The sequence below is a fragment of the Ostrea edulis genome, chromosome 6 (assembly GCF_947568905.1).
Source record: "Ostrea edulis chromosome 6, xbOstEdul1.1, whole genome shotgun sequence".
Classification (NCBI taxonomy): Eukaryota; Metazoa; Mollusca; class Bivalvia; order Ostreida; family Ostreidae; genus Ostrea; species Ostrea edulis.
The window spans coordinates 69303682-69322011 of NC_079169.1; the positions used below are offsets into that span (position 1 = coordinate 69303682).

Below are 18330 nucleotides of genomic sequence, written 5' to 3' on the forward strand. Positions count from 1 at the left end.
ACTTTCCCTTGCATCTCATCTTTCTGAGTAACTGTAACTTGCTTTTCTTCAGACTTTACCATTCTTGTTTCCTTCTTTGCAACCCATTGAAACCATTTTACATCCTCATTTAGATCGATCTTTTTGTCTGTTTGAATGATACACACGTCTTTGCATTTTCTGCAATTGCCATACATGCATTTTTTGTTAGAAGTTGAGCATGCTGCTTGAGAAACAAGACTTCTCAAATTATCAGTGTTCAGAAGTTGTTTTCTCTTAAGTTCTATTGCAAGAAACCTTGTATTTTCACGGATTTTGCAAGAACATGTTTCCCTATCTGATAATTTAGGAGACAAAACCCACCATGGTCTTTGTCTACAGAAAGATGCATAGCTAACTGAAATTTCCTTGTTTTCCATCATAAACTGCTCATGAAGGTCTTGTAGACTGTGATTCAGTATCCGTCTCTGCTTTTTGATTCCTCTAACCGTGATTGTCTGTTTCTGACCTGCTGTAAGACGGCTTATATCATCTCGCTCAAAAAACTCTCGTAATTTTTTAGCTTCTCGCTTCATCTTTGACCCTTTCTTAAATCTTTTGTGTTTCCCACTGAAGACACCCATACTTTTCCTAGCCATGGTACACAATCCATACTTTTTCATTATTTTTCCAGTCAGAACTTCTTCAATAGATTTTTTCCTACCATTGTTTCCATTTTTGTAGGCTTCACGTAGCTGATCAGACATAGCATAATGAAAGTTCAAAGTTCTCGACACTCTCTCTCTACACACATCTTTCTGATGTTTAGATGCTGACCAGTATTTTAAGATATTTCTGGTCTTTGTTCTAGGGGTTTCTGGTTGATTTGGATCTTTCATTGCTGGGTGCTTCTGTCTATATAATCTCATTTTGTACATTGCAACCTTTTTAGACAAGTTTCTTAATTGGTCTTTCAGGATCTTATTGTCTCTGTAACATTTTGCAGTTGACCGCTTCTTTTTCCTGTCTGCAGAGAGTTTTTGGTGACTTGGTACCCGAGCTCTAATCTCATTTTCTGGTGGTGAATGAGGTGGCGTCAAGTTTGGAAGAGTGTCAAGTATTTTCCTTCTTCTCCTATAGTCTCTTTTTGTTGTTTTCCATTTACGTCGAATGTTTCTCTTCTCTCTTTCAGTAAGTTGGTCTATGTTTTTTCGTTTCCCTTCTTTCACATCTAAAACATACTTTTCCCGTCTTTTTGCTAGGTATTCGGCTCTTTTTAGAGGATTATTGTCTCTTCTCTCTCTAAATCTCTGCTGTCTTTCTTTGTTTGACATACATTTACCTTTCATGATGCAATCATGTACCTGAAATAAAGATTAGTGTATGAATTTCTGTTGATAACAGACAACCTAAGGATGCATGACAGTATTTTGACTATTTGGTATTCTCATTCTATTTTGCTATCAAACATTGGCCTTTCTAGTCTAAATTTGATTTCAATGTAGATCTGTTGTTTGATCTGTAGCTTTCCTAAAGCTTATCCATACAATGCTCCATGGATTTTATTTGTAATTCATTTCAATGAATAGGATTTGTATCTATGAATTAAAAATGTCTTTTGTGTAACATCAATAGTCCTTGGAGAAACTTTTTTTAACGTTTCATTTTTTTCAGGGAAAATTTAGTTAAACAATAAATCTGATTTTAAACATTTAATTGTGTTGACGAAATTGAATTGAAATGAAAAGAAATAGCAATACTGACAATTCTTTTTTTCAATTACATATAGTGGTACATTTTTCAATGAAATGTCCTTGGTGTTCAATTCATGTGTCTTTGGTGTAACAAACTATTGTATGAATGAGTAAGAATCTGGTGCTACAGCACACACATGCCTTGATTTCACAATACAGTCTAAAGTAGCAATTTTATTACAGGATGACATATTTCAATTTAGCCATTTCATCACAGCTTTCCCCTAAAATAAACTATATGAAAATGTTTTCCTTGGGATAACAAATATGGTCCATGGTGTAACATTTTTTCTTGTTACACCAATGACTGTTACACCAAGGACGGATATGTGAATTAACCTTTCCCTGCTAAACAATAACTTCTCCCTCTAAATAAAAAAGCATGTCATCTGCTACAGAGACTCATTGAAATATTTTGTTCTTATTTCAGAGTTATCAAAACTTTCCTTTTCCTCATAATTCCTGTTAACCCATGGACAATATAAAATGTTAAACATTAACTTGTACTTACCTTAACATCACAAAATTCAGCAACTTCAATTTTTAGAAACTTTGTCGTCTGCCATCATTTACTACTGCATGATGGGAAAAGGGAGGCGTCATTTAACATTCAAAATACTAAGAAAGAGAACTCTTACACCACAACTTTTTGTTTCGTTACCCCAAGGACATTAAAACAGATAACAGGCTTACTTATTATCACTGAATAATACTGATCATAAAAAAAAAAAATTGTTTTGTTTCTGAAAGTAATTTTAATTACTATTCAACCCTTTGACCACATAATTATTTAAAAAATATTGTTTTTTACTTCTTAAAATGCAGTTTAAAGCCAAGTATTCTACTTGGTAACAGCCACATATGTATACCAAATCAAAACTATAAACTATCTAAATTTTTAAAAATCTTTTAATATCAACTGAAAATAATATGATAGGTACGCTAATATGTATCCAAATGTAGCGCAATAGTGAAACATGGCAAAATGTGAGTAAGGCAATTTTTAGTGCCCTGTAACAACAAAATACCACCATTTTTGAAAATGACCCTTATGGCACTATGCTGTATATACCGAATTAATATCTGAGTTGTATTCGGATTGATCAAACACATAAAACAGAATTAATAAAAATTTCATAAATGTCATGGTTACGTAAACCATATTAGGATTTAATTTCCATTTCATTAATTGTTAGTTTGGTGTATACATGTAAGTGGATATAGTAATTGTAGCCTTTTGATTTGAGTAAAACACAATGACATTACGAGATGAGGAGAGTACAAGATCGATATATAGTGATGTACAAGTAATTCATTTATTGATTCATTAGGCATGATGGCATACAATCAAGTTACACACACACATAATACGAATGGCGAAGATAACGAACTGTGATCAATCTTCCAATAAGCAATACAAAATAGAGAGTTGGGCAAACACGGACCCCTGGATATATCAGGTGCCTAGGAGGAGTAAGCATCCCCTGTCGACCGGTCACAACCACTGTGAGCCCTATATCTTGATCAGGTAAACCGGCCGTAGTCAAAGTCAGTGTCCCAAGAACGGCCTAACAATCAATATGAAACACGTCAGACAGTATTTGACCCAATGATAGGTTGTATAGGCAAACTAGATCGTTATAACGACCATAGAATTTACGAAATGCTGACTTTAAACGAGACTTGAAACCCCTACACCATCAACTTGTTTGTCAGTAGCCTGCCTCGATTGGAAAACTGACCATACGCAGAACAAGCTCTTGCCTATCGAATCAGTTGGGAGATATAAACACCATATGCAGGTGATAATGGAATATTGCTACATATAAATATGGTAAGTTGATGATGGAGAATCTGAAATCATCCCGTTTATCATAAAGTTGACTTGTTAGTTTGCTCTTAATATCTATTTTCAATACAATACCTAAGTAAGGAACAGTGTTGTGAACATTTGATAGTAAATTAAACTTGCCAACATACCAAATATCAAAGGCCTATGTCGAAAGACAAAAAAAGTTATGGTCCGAACAAAAATGCCCTCAAAAATTCTATTATTTGACCTTTACATCAAAGTCATAAAAATGGCACGCGACACTCTGTCTGATCATGGTATACCCACATACCAAAAAATTCACCTTTACATAAAAGGTCAAGGTCAGCATAAATGGCACATGGCACACTTTTTTATCATGGTATACCCACATACCAAATATCAAAGCCTATGTCAAAAGACAAAGAAAGTTATGGTCCGACAACAAAAAAATGCACCAAAAATTCTATTATTTGACCGTTACATCAAAGGTCATCAAAAATGGCACGTGACACACTCTTATCATGGTATACTCACATACCAAATATCAAAGGCCTATGTCAAAAGACAAAAAAAAAAAAAGTTATGATCAGGACAAAAAAATTCTATTAATTGATCTTTACATAAAAGGTCAAGTTCAAAGGTCATCAAATATGGTACAGGACACACTGCTTTATCATGGTATACCCTCATACCAAATATCAAAGGTCTATGACCAAAAAGTTATGACCGGGAAGTCTTTGTATGAGAAGCGGAAGAAGACATGATAAGTACGTGATATTCATTTGTATGAGAAGCGGAAGAAGACTAAAACAATATGTTCCCCTTCTGGGTAGGGGAGACATGGTAAGTACGTGATATTCATTTAATGTCGACATCATGTATAATACAACCGATAACATAAGCTTTCAAGAGCTTGACATTATGATAGACTGGCTGTAGGTATGGTACTGCAAATAGACCTATGCAAAAATTCTTTAACGTGCTAACGCCTGCTGTGACACAGGACCTCCGTTTTTAAAGTCATATCCAAAAGACCCGTGACACTCATGACTAAATGCCGAGCGTTTGGCGAAGGAGCAATCACAACCTATGTTATATCTCAGGTTTGAGTGGGGCTCGAACTCACGACCTCCCGGTCCGACACGAAGCGAACGCTCTACCACAGAGTTACCGCGATTATTTAACTTGCGCAGTTTGCAGACTGAATTGCTTTGTAAACAACTCCCATCCTTGCGATTTCTTTCCACATGTCGCCATGTTTCGTTTTATTATTACCGATGTTTCATGGAATTGTATTGGTTAAGATAACATTGATAAAAATATCGAACCATTAATCAAAGCACGTGTATCAATGCAAGCTCCGGTCAGCTCAGTATATTCCGTTACGCTACAACTCCAATATCATTCGTAGGGGAAAGTAGTCCCGGAGAATTTGACGCTGTACGGAGTTTGGTATCAATGGGATATGGTAAAACGTAAACAAAACCGAACTGAAATCCGGAAAATACAAACCGAACCGAATGTGTTTTTACCGCGGTTAACCGACTTTCCGGTTAACCATGACAGTACTACCCTAATGTCTTTTTAAAATAAGGACATTTCTAAAAGTATGACAAGGTAACTAAGTAATTTCTAAGTCGGAATATAATACACTTAATTAACAAGAAACATGGGTTCAAAAGTTCTTGAACCGACCTGAGGATAAAGCATATAAGACTTTTGATATATAACACACTTAAAACGTACATGTACACTTAAATAGTATAAATAAAACACAAAATATATATTGACAGCACAGGCCATGCAAGCATGGTTGATTTGATTTTTGCTGTTTTTCGCCACACTCAACAATTTTTCAGTTATATGGTGGCGCTGTTTTTACTGGTGGAAAAGAGAATCCAGATACAATATACCCAGCTGGTAAGAAACCACCGAACTTTCTCATTTACTGGCGCGAGCGGGATTCGAACCCGCGCCAACCAAAGGTGAGAGGCCGTGTAATTTTGAGCTCTATGCCATAACCACTCGGCCAGGGAACATGAATTGGGAGTGGGAACAATGAGAGGAAACATGAGCTGAAAAGCTTTTTTTTTTGGTTTAATTTTACAGATTTTGAAGCCTTTTTAAAAATAAGAAAAATCTAATTTTCTGAAAATGTGTGTGGTAAAGGATTAATTTTATTTCATATTTTCGTAAAGAGAAAGTGTATGAAAATATAATCTCTTTTCAAGATATTGTAATAAAACATGTTCTTCCCATAGACTTCAATTCTAGGTGAAATAAATCAAGCAGTAAAAGAATTTTGAAAACTCCTATGATGGATTATTTTTCTTTGATGAACGCTTCAAAATGATACCATGGTTACAAAATCCCGCCTTCCATTGATTAGACATGAAATATGGTCGTTATACATTGATTATCCAAAGGCAATCAAATCTTATAACAGACTGGACTAATATATCGAATTTTTAAAAATTGTTTTTGTTACTATCTTACGCATTGTTCTAATTTTTAAGGAAGGTAAATTTGATTGGTTTAGTAGACATTCGTTTGTTCTTCCGCGATCGCTTTATGTAAATCTCAATGGTCTTTCCTGAATAATCAATTTTACGGGTAATTTGCTCAGTGCAGAAGTGCCATTTAAGTGGACAGTACCTGAACTTTGACATTTTGAATAAGTGGTATATTACAAGTTTGCCTAATTTAGTTAGCTTTCCTAACCATTTTAAAACATTAAATTGCCTTTGCCCTTTTCACATATATTTGTGATATGTGTTGAAAAAAAAGTATGAAGTCAATTGTAATGCCCAGAAATTTTACCTCATCATTACATCAAATTTTAATTCCCTCTAGATAAACTTTTTGTTTTTGTTTTTACTAATAGAAATAGCTTGGAACTTTTCCGGGTTTGTCTAATGCTACAATCCGTTCTAAAGATTTGTCTGATTTTATAATCGGAATTGTTGAAGAGATTACATTTATGTACAAAAGGAACAAATCGTTTATGTGTATGGAGAAAGTAAAGGACCAAGTATAGATAAAAGAATACAAGGACCTTGACAACGACCTCCAAAAATGACCTTCAATTAGAATAATTTTAGGCTTTAGGAATATCTATTTCAGCAAGTATTTGTCACAGCACGTGGGGAAAGTAGAAAGTAATTCAACTCATATTCAACACATATAACTATGATCTTGAAATAATTCTTATAGAACCTTGGCCTTTTTCACAATATGAAATAAAAGTATCATATACAACAAAGACCAAAGCACATATTCATTCCACCAATATAACATGCACGTGTATGCAAAATATTCGCAAAAAATATTTACTGCAGTATGTCACAATTCAGTTTTCATCTTGTTTCTCAAATATATTTCACAAGGTTTGGAATATAGCCACTTCAATGTACATATATACTAATGGTATATATTTACAGGTGTGCGCGTGTAACTTACACATCCGCCTTTTATCGATAATATTTTTGGGTGCTTGTGTTTTTTTCCCTATCTAACATCGTAAACAAGTTTCCTCTTTCCGATATCTAAAAATATATCAACAAATACAAATGGGTCAGATGTGTTGTTAGTGCATTTAAGTGGGAGAATAATACCAACGATCCTAAGAAATAACATTTTATTGGAGCAGTTTTTTTCTAGATACCTAAAGAGGGAATTAATAACTGAAGCAGTTTAATTAAACATTAATGGGGGACATGCCAAACATTAACCCCTTCAGTTATGTACAACAATGAATTAACTATACAACCGAGTTTATGAAATTGAAAGTAGCTATAATTTTCAACTTTATTTACAAAAAACCGACAACAACAAAAAAACCAAAACCAAAAAAAAAAAAAAAAAACAAAAAAACAAAAAAAAACAAACAAAAAACAAAAAACTAACCATTTGTTCTTTCTTGTAGAAAACGCAACTCTGGCAATCCATATTCAACTGCATGCTCATAAACATTAAAACATTTAGAAAAATCACTCACTTTCTAGAGTATTGTATTACATGTAATATGATTTCCATTAATTTAAAGATACTGCATTTTCTGTTTACGAAATGAAGACACATTTTTCATGCATAACATTGAGAGGCTATTGACACGCACTGTTCAGAGGGCTGCAACCTGGAATCGTAGAAGATACTGATCCAGTCTCACTGGCGAAACCTGAAACAATATTCTGTGACTCTCCAAAAGCTGGTAAAAAAAATCAGTGAGAAAAGATAACAGTATGCAAATTATGAAAATCAATGTCCAACTTTCTATGTATGAAATATGTGATACACGTATTTACCTTTCAAACACGTGAATGTGTGTAAAATACCTTATCTACCTAGACGTCCTGCTAATGTGACCTGCTAGCTCGGTAAAACCTGTGCACATGAATTTTACTGGTAGAGTTACTTAACTTTACATAGTGTGAATGAAATTTCAGAGATAAATTTAGAAATGATTCACAGAGCTATGAGCTTTCACGTGCAAGTAGTAAATATTGGCGAGGAAGAAGTTTTGTATAAAACTTTGAACACCATAGTGGAAGTTGAATATTGTCCGAATTCATTCAGCTAAAGACACTTGAACGTATATTTAACCACTCGTAAGTATTTTTATCGATCTATATAATGCATAAATATAACGAACGTTTGTTATACAGTGAAACGAATGGAGTTTGTACTAAATGGTACAGATAATTAAGAAATGAATTACATTTATGAAAATACATGAGGGTATGAATTCATTGAACTGTAATTATTTACACCGGTATACTTCTTGAAGCGCTGAAAAATATGCTGGCGTGAACTTCGCAGTCCATGCCCGACAGAATTTTCAAATTCTTACATTTACATACTACTTTTATTTCTGTCGTAATTCCCAGCCTTCAAAATGGACGTACCTAAGAAGCATATACTCTAGATGAAATGATTGATAAAATCTTAATTAATTTTCATATATCATGATGAAGTGGGGAAAAGAATGACCGTCCATAAATTTATTTTACAATATTTTAGATATTCCGTTATAATAATTTTTTTTGGTGTAAACAACTACCCCCCCTCCCTCCCACAAAAAAAAAAAAAAAAAAAAAAAAAAAAAAAATGTAGTAGCATTTTGTAGCAATCTGATTTTAAAAAATAAGATCTTTGATGTTCCGGTAATAATGTTACTAGTATGTCGCCGGAGCGGATCAAAGATCTGAATTTTATTAGAATTGATTTCACTAGTTTTTCACATCTTAGGTAAGTTAATTTGGTATAGATTCATGGTTATGATGGTGATTTTTGTTTTAAGGAGATGTGCAACGGATTACACATATTTCCTATTTGTGTTGTTCTCGTGTCGTTGACAACGTTTTGTGTGACCTACATTTTGTCTGTATGGAGGAAGGACGTAAATCCGGTTCTGCCGTACATCAGGTAAATGCAGGTGTCAAAGATTGAAGTAATGACAACTTCACATCAAAGCAATCTTCGTCATCAGAGAGAGAGGGGGGGTACGAGAGAGAGAGAGAGAGAGAGAGAGAGAGAGAGAGAGAGAGAGAGAGAGAGAGAGAGAGAGAGAGAACTGATCTTTCCTTTAAGTAATGACATTTTCTTTTTTCCATATAGTGACACCGGGACTACACCGTACGAGAGCTGTTTATTCAGTTTCTTCCTCAATCTGTCCGCTATTGGGGGTAAATATCTAAATCTGACTTACGGTATACATTGGTTTATACTTTTTATTGAACAATCATTCTGGGAGTATTGCATATAAGCAATACATATCCCCTACTGGCGCCGCCGCCCCCCCCCCCCCCCCCCCCCCATTAATAGACGAGATGTTGTTTGACCTTGAACTGTGACCTAAATATTGCTACCAAGTCACCGTGTTTACCATCATCGAATTAGTTTGGTGTTCCGTTATTCACAGTTTTAAACAGGGATGGAATAGTCTTATACAGAACTATATTGTTTTTATATTCAATACATAAATATGTAGCATGTATATTAAAATTTGGGTTAGATTACTATAATTTTAAAAACAACCAAGAAAATTCGGAACTCCGCCATCGTGCGACGTTCCATTTGCCGAGTTTCGATACAGTTTAAAAGCATCAAATCTGGGTCACCGTTTTTGCCAAAAATACGTGGGGGAAATAATCGTGCAAATGCAACACAAAACAACACACTGATAAAAAATTCAAATCTACATTTTAATTATTCATAATTAAAGGACTTCTGAAACCAGTACGCATTACTACATACATGCTATCAACTTTTCGAAGGCCGATTTCGAATACACACGGTTTCAGTCATATTGCAGGAATATGTAGTGTATACCCTATTAAGTAATTTTTAAACTAAAGTTTATTCCTTACATTTACATTGTTTATGTACTTTCATTTCTGTTGAAATTCCCAGCCGTTAAATAGACGCACTGTATTCATCTGTTTTCATACACGCATTTTGTTTACAACTGCAACACATTCATGAGGAAATGACTTTCATTAGAGTTTGTAGAGATATTAAAGGCAAAAAACACGGGATAAGTAAATATTATCCTGCGAATAGTAAAATTGAAATTAATAATAATAAAAGCCTTTATTTATCCAGGATAACACAAATTAGCATATAGCTAGTTTCCATTGTGGTCCTGCATTAAAACATATACACAAACATAAAATTAGATGTTTAACAAGTCAAATGGCATACTAGTAGTATTGATATCGTCCTAATGGGATGTAAACTAACCTCCGTTTTATATTTTCAATATTTCAGCCTTTTGCACGATGTACATTCGGTATCGCTGGGTACGACTGGTGTCTCATGAGGAGAGGTCCCTCCGCTGTTATAATATTTTGGGTCTGCTTTTGGGTTGGTTGTCAGCTCTTGGTCTAGGATTGGTCGCCAACTTCCAGGTAAATAGAAAATGTGCTTGAGTAGAGACTGTAGACATATTGTTTTACATATTAATTACCCCAAATCCACTGGTTAGGTTGGAATGTAGGGGTTTGTAAAAAACCCTAACCCGATAAAAGCCATTAAATAATATTTACTCACAAAAAATATAAATAAATGACTGCTTGGATTTTATTGTGGACAAATATCCGTATTAATCTAGTTGTTAAAGTGCTCGCGCTTTGCAGCGGGAATGTCCAGGTACCATTAACGAAACTGGTACCGTGTCGAACCCAAGACATTAAATGTTCCTTCGTTAAGCGCTCGACATTAGAAGTGAAAGTCACGGAGGCCCCATATTATGGTAGGCTGCATTGGCACGGTAAAGAGCCCTTACTACTACAGCATTGAGCGCCATGCAGATGGGTAAAAAAAATTGTAGCATTTCCCCTACGGTTGGTGAGGTCTCTATATGAGTGAAAAATGAGTGAAAATTTTTCAAATGGACCCATTTTTTAAACAAAACAACCCAAAGAACCATATTATTTCTTCCTTTGCAAAGTTTTCTTTTGAAATGAATCTTTCTGTTTGAATTGAAAAAAAGGAAACGAACTTGAAGGGTGTTCACATGACCGGAGCGGCGATGACGATTGGATGCGGTATCCTGTACATGTATCTGCAGACCGTCCTATCATACAAGATGGCCGACACTTTGTCCTTAAGCCGAGTACGACTACTGATGGCCATTTTCTGTACCCTCACAGCGACTTCCTGTATCCTTTGTCATTTTATATAGACACGTCTGTGTAGTGTAGGACGGTACTTTATTGCATTTACTACTGTCATGGTTATCAAACCTTTTGTCCATAAGATCGTTGCAAAATTCTAATGCAAACGTTCTGTAGTAACTACCACATACACTCAAACATTCAATATCGGTATATAAAACCCTTAAATTCTATTGAAGTAGACTGTGCTATATTGTAAAGATACTAAGTGAACCCATTTTCTGGACCCAAGCAGTAATGCAAATGAGTCAGACGAAGGAGTTTAACCGGAATTACCGCCATTATGACGATGGCTCATTCTCCCTTAATTCTAGTAATCTGAATGATATTCAAAGAAATGTAAAAATCTTTTTAAATGGTTAAATTTCCTTGACCATGTTGAAGTCTTGATCGCCACAGTTGTTGCTAAATCTCTACGTTCTTCCACTACAGACACGTTACACTGGGAAACGTCAGAGAAGGTGAGAATTATAGAATTGTTGTTCAGTAATACCGTAAATCTGTGTAGCTTTATTGCTATTCAGTAATACCGTAAATATGTGAGTGTTTGTGTAGATTTATTGCTATTCAGTAATACCGTAAATCTGTGTAGCTTTATTGCTATTCAGTAATACCATAAATCTGTGAGTGTTTGTGTAGATTTATTGCTATTCAGTAATACCGTAAATTTGTGTAGCTTTATTGCTATTCAGTAACACCCGGTACTGTAAATCTGTGTAGCTTTATTGCTATTCAGTAATACCCGGTACTGTAAATCTGTGTATCTTTATTGCTCTTCAGTAATACCGTAAATCTGTGAGCCTTTGTGTAGATTTATTGCTATTCAGTAATACTGTTAATATGGAAGCCTTTGTGTAGATTTATTGCTTTTCAGTAACACCCGGTACTGTAAATCTGTGTAGCTTTATTGCTATTCAGTAATACCGTAAATCTGTGAGTGTTTGTGTAGATTTATTGCTATTCAGTAATACCGTAAATTTGTGTAGCTTTATTGCTATTCAGTAACACCCGGTACTGTAAATCTGTGTAGCTTTATTGCTATTCAGTAATACCGTAAATCTGTGAGTCTTTGTGTAGATTTATTGCTTTTCAGTAATACCGTAAATCTGTGAGTCTTTGTGTAGATTTATTGCTTTTCAGTAATACCGTTGATCTGGAAGTCTTTGTGTAGATTAATTGTAATACGAAGTTCTATCAAAAGGAAAGTAGAAAAGTCAGCTGTTTGATGTGAAGACTTAACCTGAAACAAACATAACGTCCAGGGTGATCAGCTGGCTAGCAAAACAAACCTGAAAGCTATACAGATTCTAGTCAAAGCACATGTATAACAAAACTTATGTACATTCTTTTTTATTTGTGGGAGAGGATGTGTTCTGGATTCGCTACTCTCTCTTACACAGATATAGACGAAAATTGTGGTGCAAGGTATTAAATCTATTGTTGTCTTTATTTAGGGTTACGCGGCACACGTGACCGCGGCTGTGAGCGAATGGCTGACGTGTATTGTGTTCCTGCTCTTCTTCACAACGTTTGTTCAGGATTTCAAAAGGACGACTGCTTCTTTGTCATTTCATATAAACACGATAGCAGAAGGCGAAGGAATTAAGGTCTGAACTAGCTTTTAGTTTTCCGTTTCTCTCTTGTTTTTTGTTTGTTTGCTTGTAAGAAGGAATATTGACATTATATATCTGTTGTGGTGTATCAGAATAGTGCTGCTTTATTTTTGTAACTTGAAACAGTATTTTATTTACTTTGTACAAAGTTGTTTTTATACATTTGTAAAATGTTTTACCATGCTATTGTTGAAAAATAAATATACTTTTTATGATTGAAATTTGTCTGTTATTTTGTCTGCAACACTGAGAGTTCTCTGTCACACTTTAGAAATTTGAAATAATTAACACCATGTCAATGCATATTGTTGTCATCGCAGGCGACGCATGCGTTCCTAGAAACACGACAGTTGATGTTATAGTAATAAATACAGACGTTTATAGGAGTTGTGAGATTGATCACTGTTCGTTATCTTCACCATTCACGTTCCAGTATGGATTGATTGATTGAATATTGTTTTACGTCCCTCTCGAGAATATTTCACTCATATAGAGACGTCACCACTGCCGGTGAAGGGCTGCGAAATTTTGGCCTATGCTCGGCGCTTATGGCCTTCGAGCAGGGAGGCGGGACCTCGGTTTATGCGATCTCATTCGAAGGACCGCCCCATTTAGTCGCCTCTTACGACAAGCAAGGGGGCACTGAGGACCTATTCTAACCCGGATCCCCAATGGATTCCAGTATGGAGTAAAATAATTCCCCTCAAGCGTTCATATATATATATATATATATATATATATATATATATATATATATTAAAAGAAATAGAATAAACAGTACACAAAGTTAAAAATTTAACGCAAGCGCTTTCATTTTATAATCCTCAGGCGTTACATTTTAAAATAGTTTTGAAATGGTCTGACGTCATAAAGGCGTCCTAACATTTCACGTATAACGACGTCATAAACAAATGAAGGGAAAAGGCAAACTTCCACCAGAGTTCATTTGCTCACAAACCACGTAGGTGACGTAATGAGGCCTCGACGGGGAGTTTGGGGAAAAGGTTTTTACGTTAAGCATATTATGACGTCATAGATAATAACAGTAAACATATTTCACAGTAAGCTATTGAGAGCCGGTTTTAAAGTCTTAATAAAGTGTCTTTCTTTTTCTCGTCGGGAAATAGTATTTTCTGTATACAGTTTATAAAACGGAAATACACTGAATTGTCCGTGGCCACACACATCAATATGTTCACTAACACTGTATATACAGAAAAATTAAAGTTAGTGAACATATTGATGTGTGTGGCCACGGACAATTCAGTGTATTTCCGTTTTATAAACTGTATACAGAAAATACTATTTCCCGACGAGAAAAAGAAAAACACTTTATTAAGACTTTAAAACCGGCTCTCAATAGCTTACTGTGAAATATGTTTACTGTTATTATCTATGACGTCATAATAACCTTTTCCCTTCATTCGTTTATGACGTCGTTATACGTGAAATGTTAGGACGCCTTTATGACGTCAGACCATTTCAAAACTATTTTAAAATGTAACGCCTGAGGATTATAAAATCATAAAATGAAAGCGCTTGCGTTAAATTTTTAACTTTGTGTACTGTTTATTCTATTTCTTTTAATATTTTATACCGGACACTGTGATTTTTTAAAAAAACCCACAATTTGGAGATATATATATATATATATATATATATATATATATATATTTATATATATATATATATATGTGTGTGTGTGTGTGTGTGTGTGTGTGTGTGTGTGTGTGTGTACATATTCAACATTTTATGAAAAGATGACGAGAAGGAAAAGTGATCAATCTCATATTTCCTACAATACAAAATGAAGAGTACGGCAAACACGGACTCATGGGTATACCAGAGATGGGATCAGGTGCCTAGGAGGAGTAATCATTCCCTGCCGACTGGTCACACCCGCCGTGAGCCCTATATCTCGATCGGGTAAATGGTGTAATTAGTAGTAAAATCAGTGTGTGAAGAACGGCCTAACAATTGATATGAAATACGTCAGACAGCATTTGACCTAACGATAGCTTATTTTTGTGAATTACATGTAGATAGTTATAACGACTATAGAATTCATGAAATGCTGACTTTAAATTAGAGTGTTTATAAACCCTGTACCATCCACTTCAGTAGCTTGCCTCGATTTAAAAACTGACCATACGCAGAACACGCTCTCGCGTATCGAATCAGTTGAGAGACATAAACACCATATGCAGTTGACAATGGAACATTGCTACCGATAAAAAGTTGACGAAAAGTGTTTAGACAGCGACCCATGTAAACATTTACTCCCAGTTGCAGATTTCATACTAGCTTTCCTCGCTACATTCTTGGATATAGCTACATCGCTATTTGTATGCACTGGTGGCTAAAACATTTACGGTTTGAATGTTAGGACTCGGGGAAATTTTTCAACATCCAAATAAATGTTGTCCATCGTGAATAAAAGTTGAATTTGTAAAGATATCTAACACTAATTCCCACGAGGTTCCGGGTTGGAATAAATCCTCAGAACCCCTAACTTGTCGTAAGAGGCGATGAAACGGGGCGGTCCTTCGGATGAGACCGTAAAAACCGAGGACCCGTGTTACAGCAGAACGATAAAGGTCTCTCCCTGCTCAAAGACCGTAAGCGCCGAAGCATAGGCATAACTTTTGCAGCCCTTCACCGGCAATGGTGATGTCTCCATATGAGTGAAAAATTCTCGAGCGGGACGTTAAACAATATATACGATCAATCTAATACTACTTTCACAATCTGCTGATCGAAGAAAGTCGCATGTAACGTCACTGTATCACGTGACTTTTTAACTAATTAACGAAATTTTTTGTAATCGGGGCTTAAATCTAAATCTGTATTGTGACTAATTATTAATGGATTTTTACGAAGATGCTTACTTTTACAATCGACGACTGACTTTTACAATTTAAAAGGATCAACTCCAACTACAGAAATTGGACCGAAATAAATACAGACTGCTTCAGTAAAAACACCAATCCGATTATTATGTTAATTAATAGAGTATTGTAAACTTTTTTTTAGCAACTCTTATTCTTTCTACATTTCTTCAACACTTTCGCAATGCACTACTCGTTTTAATTTTTTATCAAGTTAAATTTATCGATATTCAAATGTAATCAATTAACTGCGATTGGCGAGCTGAGAAATGCATGAAGGGGCCCGGAAAATTGCCATAAAAAGAAAGAGTGGTTTTAAGTTTTACTGTATATCATAAATGTACCATAGCGGGCTGAATGTAAGCAGGCGAACTCAAGTTATCCTGACATTTCTAAATACCCTCAAAGCTTAAAAGTTCTCTATATATCACATCTTAGGATTCTGCCCCCCCCCCCCCAAACCCCCCGGTGACCGCCCAGTATTCCGACGGTCCGATAGTCCGACGGTCCGTTAGTCCTACGGTCCGACACTCCGATAGTCCGACGGTACGGTAGTCCGACGGTCCGATAGTCCGAAACTCCGATAATTTGTGGCCACATATAAGAGATCGCTATGTAATAGGCAGCAGAAAACAGGATTAAGTGCCGTGTGCCAGAGCGATTTTTTACGTCACAAGAGCAAAACATCGCACTGTGGGAAAACTTTGAACGGGTTCGTCCTACATCGGGTACCTATAAAGTGCGAAACGAAATCTACCGAAACGTAATCCACCGAAACGAGACGAAACAGATTGTATAACCGAACTCTCTTAATTATGATAATTAAAAGTGGTGTATAACTGAACTCTATTAATTATAATAATTAAAAATGGTATCTTAAGCCCCTGTTAAAGTTACCAGATATAAATAAAATTCGCCTCCCCATTGTGGTAAGCTTTCGGCTTGACATATACAAAGTTTTAAAAGTTGGAAGAGGGTGAGTAAGCACAAAGTTCATATCCGAAGTTGATTGAATACCCTGTGCAATTAGTTTCGGATCCATAAATTTCAGAACGGAGGGTTACAGTTCGGCATAAATACATGTTTCAGTATTTTTTGCTCTAAAGACAAATCTATGTATATATGTGGATATTGTGTATTTGTATGTAGTATATCAAACGGTGGATTCTGAGTATGTCTTCCCGTTCTCTTTGTAATTTCTGCTTCCCTTGTTCATAAGCCTTTTGAGTTTACAAAATGCTGACCTCCTCCTGATATTATTGCATAAAAAATTCTGTTTTCCGTCCCGTTTTCAATTCCCCGTCCTAGCAAAAAAACAAATGTATAGAGTTATATTTAGACTCACTACATATCAATAATAATTTTTAATAACACATGTATATATATTTTACCGAATTGCATTCATATAATATGGTATACTATCTAACTTTTTCCATTATTGAAAGTACTCGCACCTCAGCAGTTAGAGATAAAATAAAAGGTTAAGAGCTCTTCCTGCTTTCAAATTTCTCGGACACCAGTTTCTTAAAACAATGTATCTATACCCAAAGGCGGATCCAACGCCAGCGACCCCACCCCTTGTTTAGTGTGTTTCGCCAGACCTCTGAGACTGTAACTCTCCGTTCTGAAATTTATTGATCTGAAACTAATTGCACATGTTATTTAATCAACTTCGGATATGTACATTTTGCTTACTCACCACCTCCCCCCTTTCCAGCTTTTAAAACTGTGAATCAGTCAAGCTGAAAGCCTACATCAAAGGAGAAGCGAATTTTATTTATATGTGGTAATTTTCACAGGGGCCTAAGATACCATTTCTAATCAAAGAATTCTGTTATACAATCGGTTTCGTTTCATTTCGGTGGGTTTTCGTTTCGGTAGATTTCGTTTCGTTTCGCACTTTACAGGTACCCACCTACATCTACATGTATATATTTCGGCATCGTCGGAAGCCCACGGTTGATTACGCTTCGTTCCTTTTTCCATCACCCGTGTGTTCATTCATTCCTACTCGCTGTGTGCGTGTCTGTATGTATGTCTGTCTGTCTGTCTGTATATATGCTGAATTTAAGGAACATTTTCATCGTGTCCTTATAGAGAGCTATGTAGATATACATATATATACAGATATTTATAGGCTTGTAGGGAGGGCTGACAGCGGATACTCGTCAGGGACGTAGCAACAGAGGAGGGGGGGGGGGGGCTGATCCCTTCCCCACTTTTTAAAAAAACTTCCCTTTCTTCTTTTTTACATGTTAAAACTCTTTTTGGTTCGGCTGCCCCCCCCCCCCCCCAACCAATCCTTTCTGGCTGGCCCCCAGCTTTCCCCTTTCAAAAACGATGCCACGCGCCTGTTCGTGTCCCCTTAACACTTTCAAAAGTAGGGGGTGGGGACAAGAGTATGTACACTTCTGGGACCCCAAACGAGATCCTCATCTTTATATCAAATGTTGTTTGATAACATCCTCCCCTTAATTCTAGTGCAAGAAATTTCTGTTCAAAAATTGTTATTTGCTATAAAGAAAGGTATACCATAAAATTGGTATAAAATTCGGATATACAGATTTGCGTTGAAGGCTCTGATTGGCGCATAATTGCATTATTGTCGTCCCATACAAAAATTGATTT

The 18330-nt window shown here is 35.7% G+C and overlaps 1 protein-coding gene across 2 annotated transcripts; it reads left to right on the plus strand.

The window, feature by feature from the left end:
* Positions 1-4288: 4288 nt before the first annotated feature.
* On the plus strand, positions 4289-13035 carry LOC125648479 (DNA damage-regulated autophagy modulator protein 2-like). 2 transcript variants are annotated; one of them, XM_056140640.1, is made up of 9 exons: positions 4289-4368; positions 5385-5445; positions 7571-7735; positions 8825-8949; positions 9142-9209; positions 10294-10433; positions 11018-11186; positions 11586-11662; positions 12656-13035. In XM_056140640.1, exons 4-9 carry the CDS (start codon positions 8828-8830, stop codon positions 12812-12814), a joined length of 735 nt encoding a protein of 244 aa, XP_055996615.1. In that variant the 5' UTR covers positions 4289-4368; positions 5385-5445; positions 7571-7735; positions 8825-8827; the 3' UTR covers positions 12815-13035. The 2 variants fall into 2 exon arrangements, with proteins under 2 accessions (XP_055996615.1, XP_048731541.2); XM_048875584.2 differs by lacking the exons at positions 4289-4368; positions 5385-5445; positions 7571-7735 and adding an exon at positions 7782-8132.
* Positions 13036-18330: the final 5295 nt, after the last annotated feature.

Bases quoted from the DNA above. Each gene is read 5' to 3' on its own strand.
- LOC125648479 (XM_056140640.1), top strand. From the start codon at position 8,828: ATGTGCAACGGATTACACATATTTCCTATTTGTGTTGTTCTCGTGTCG. The intron at 9,210-10,293 runs GTAAATATCTAA...TCAATATTTCAG, and splicing joins CAATCTGTCCGCTATTGGGG to CCTTTTGCACGATGTACATT. The intron at 10,434-11,017 runs GTAAATAGAAAA...ATTGAAAAAAAG, and splicing joins GATTGGTCGCCAACTTCCAG to GAAACGAACTTGAAGGGTGT.